This window comes from Sinocyclocheilus rhinocerous, unplaced genomic scaffold (genome assembly GCF_001515625.1).
Source record: "Sinocyclocheilus rhinocerous isolate Xijiao unplaced genomic scaffold, SAMN03320098_v1.1 scaffold1381, whole genome shotgun sequence".
Taxonomy (NCBI): domain Eukaryota; kingdom Metazoa; phylum Chordata; class Actinopteri; order Cypriniformes; family Cyprinidae; genus Sinocyclocheilus; species Sinocyclocheilus rhinocerous.
Genome location: NW_015654074.1, coordinates 101,696 through 102,559, shown reverse-complemented (window position 1 = coordinate 102,559; position 864 = coordinate 101,696). Strand labels below are relative to the sequence as shown.

General features: G+C 42.8%; 1 protein-coding gene across 1 annotated transcript in view; it reads left to right on the top strand.

Annotated features, from left to right (window-relative positions):
- The window catches only part of ppp1r21 (protein phosphatase 1, regulatory subunit 21), a 30,638-nt gene that overhangs the window by 16,557 nt on the left and 13,217 nt on the right, over window positions 1-864 (top strand). Inside the window, exon 11 of the mRNA XM_016523479.1 lies at window positions 203-330. Coding sequence (XP_016378965.1) covers window positions 203-330 — 128 coding nt within the window. The remainder of the gene's footprint in view (window positions 1-202; window positions 331-864) is intronic.

Sequence of the window (864 nt, the reverse complement as noted above, 5' to 3'; positions counted from 1 at the left end):
TTTCAAAACGTCACCGGCCCGCGGTGTAAAAAAGGTTGGAGACCCCTGGTCTAGACGTGTAGATTTAGAGAACGTATTGACATATTGTGTTCCCTTCAATTTATTCCTTAAATCTTCTTTACTGACTAGTCTTAAACGCTGTGTGTGTGTACGTGTGTGGTGTGTGTGCGTGCGTGCGTGTGTGTGTGTGGTGTGTGAGCAGAGCTGTCGCAGCACTACAGTCAGAAGGCGTCTCTGGAGCAGGATCTGCCCACCGTCACGCAGAAGTTTCGCACCACTAACGAGTGTTTGCTGTCCTCGCTGGCATCGCTCACCAACAGCTGTGGAAAGGTCTTCACCTTCAGATTGAGTCTGTCTCCGTTTGTTCTGTTTCTTCATGTCATTCCAGACAGACTGATGATGATCAGATCAGATCTCTGTGTGGAGCACAAAAATTTCACTGGATTATTACAATTAATGGCAAAAGGAATGTTTGGAAATGCAAACTGATATTTCCTACTGCAATTAATGGCAAAATGATTGTTTGGAAATGTAAACTGATGTTTCCTACTGACCCACTGCAGCAAAAGAGAAATAACTGACTTAAAACCATTTTTTAGCTGCTGAAAATACTAGTGTTCTAATCATTTTGGACACCACTGTAAGTAAATAGTTTTTACTTATGCAAATATGTTAGAAATAGTGCTGTCAAACAAAATAAGAGTCTGGTTTCAGAAGTAGATATTCGACCGAGACTGCCTTGCTCTCAGTTGTTGAAGGCCTAAGACTGGCAAGAGCGGCTTCCAAATCTTCAATACTTATCTCTCTGGATCTGTCCGCTGCTTTTGACACGGTTAACCACCAGATCCTCCTGTCAACCCTATT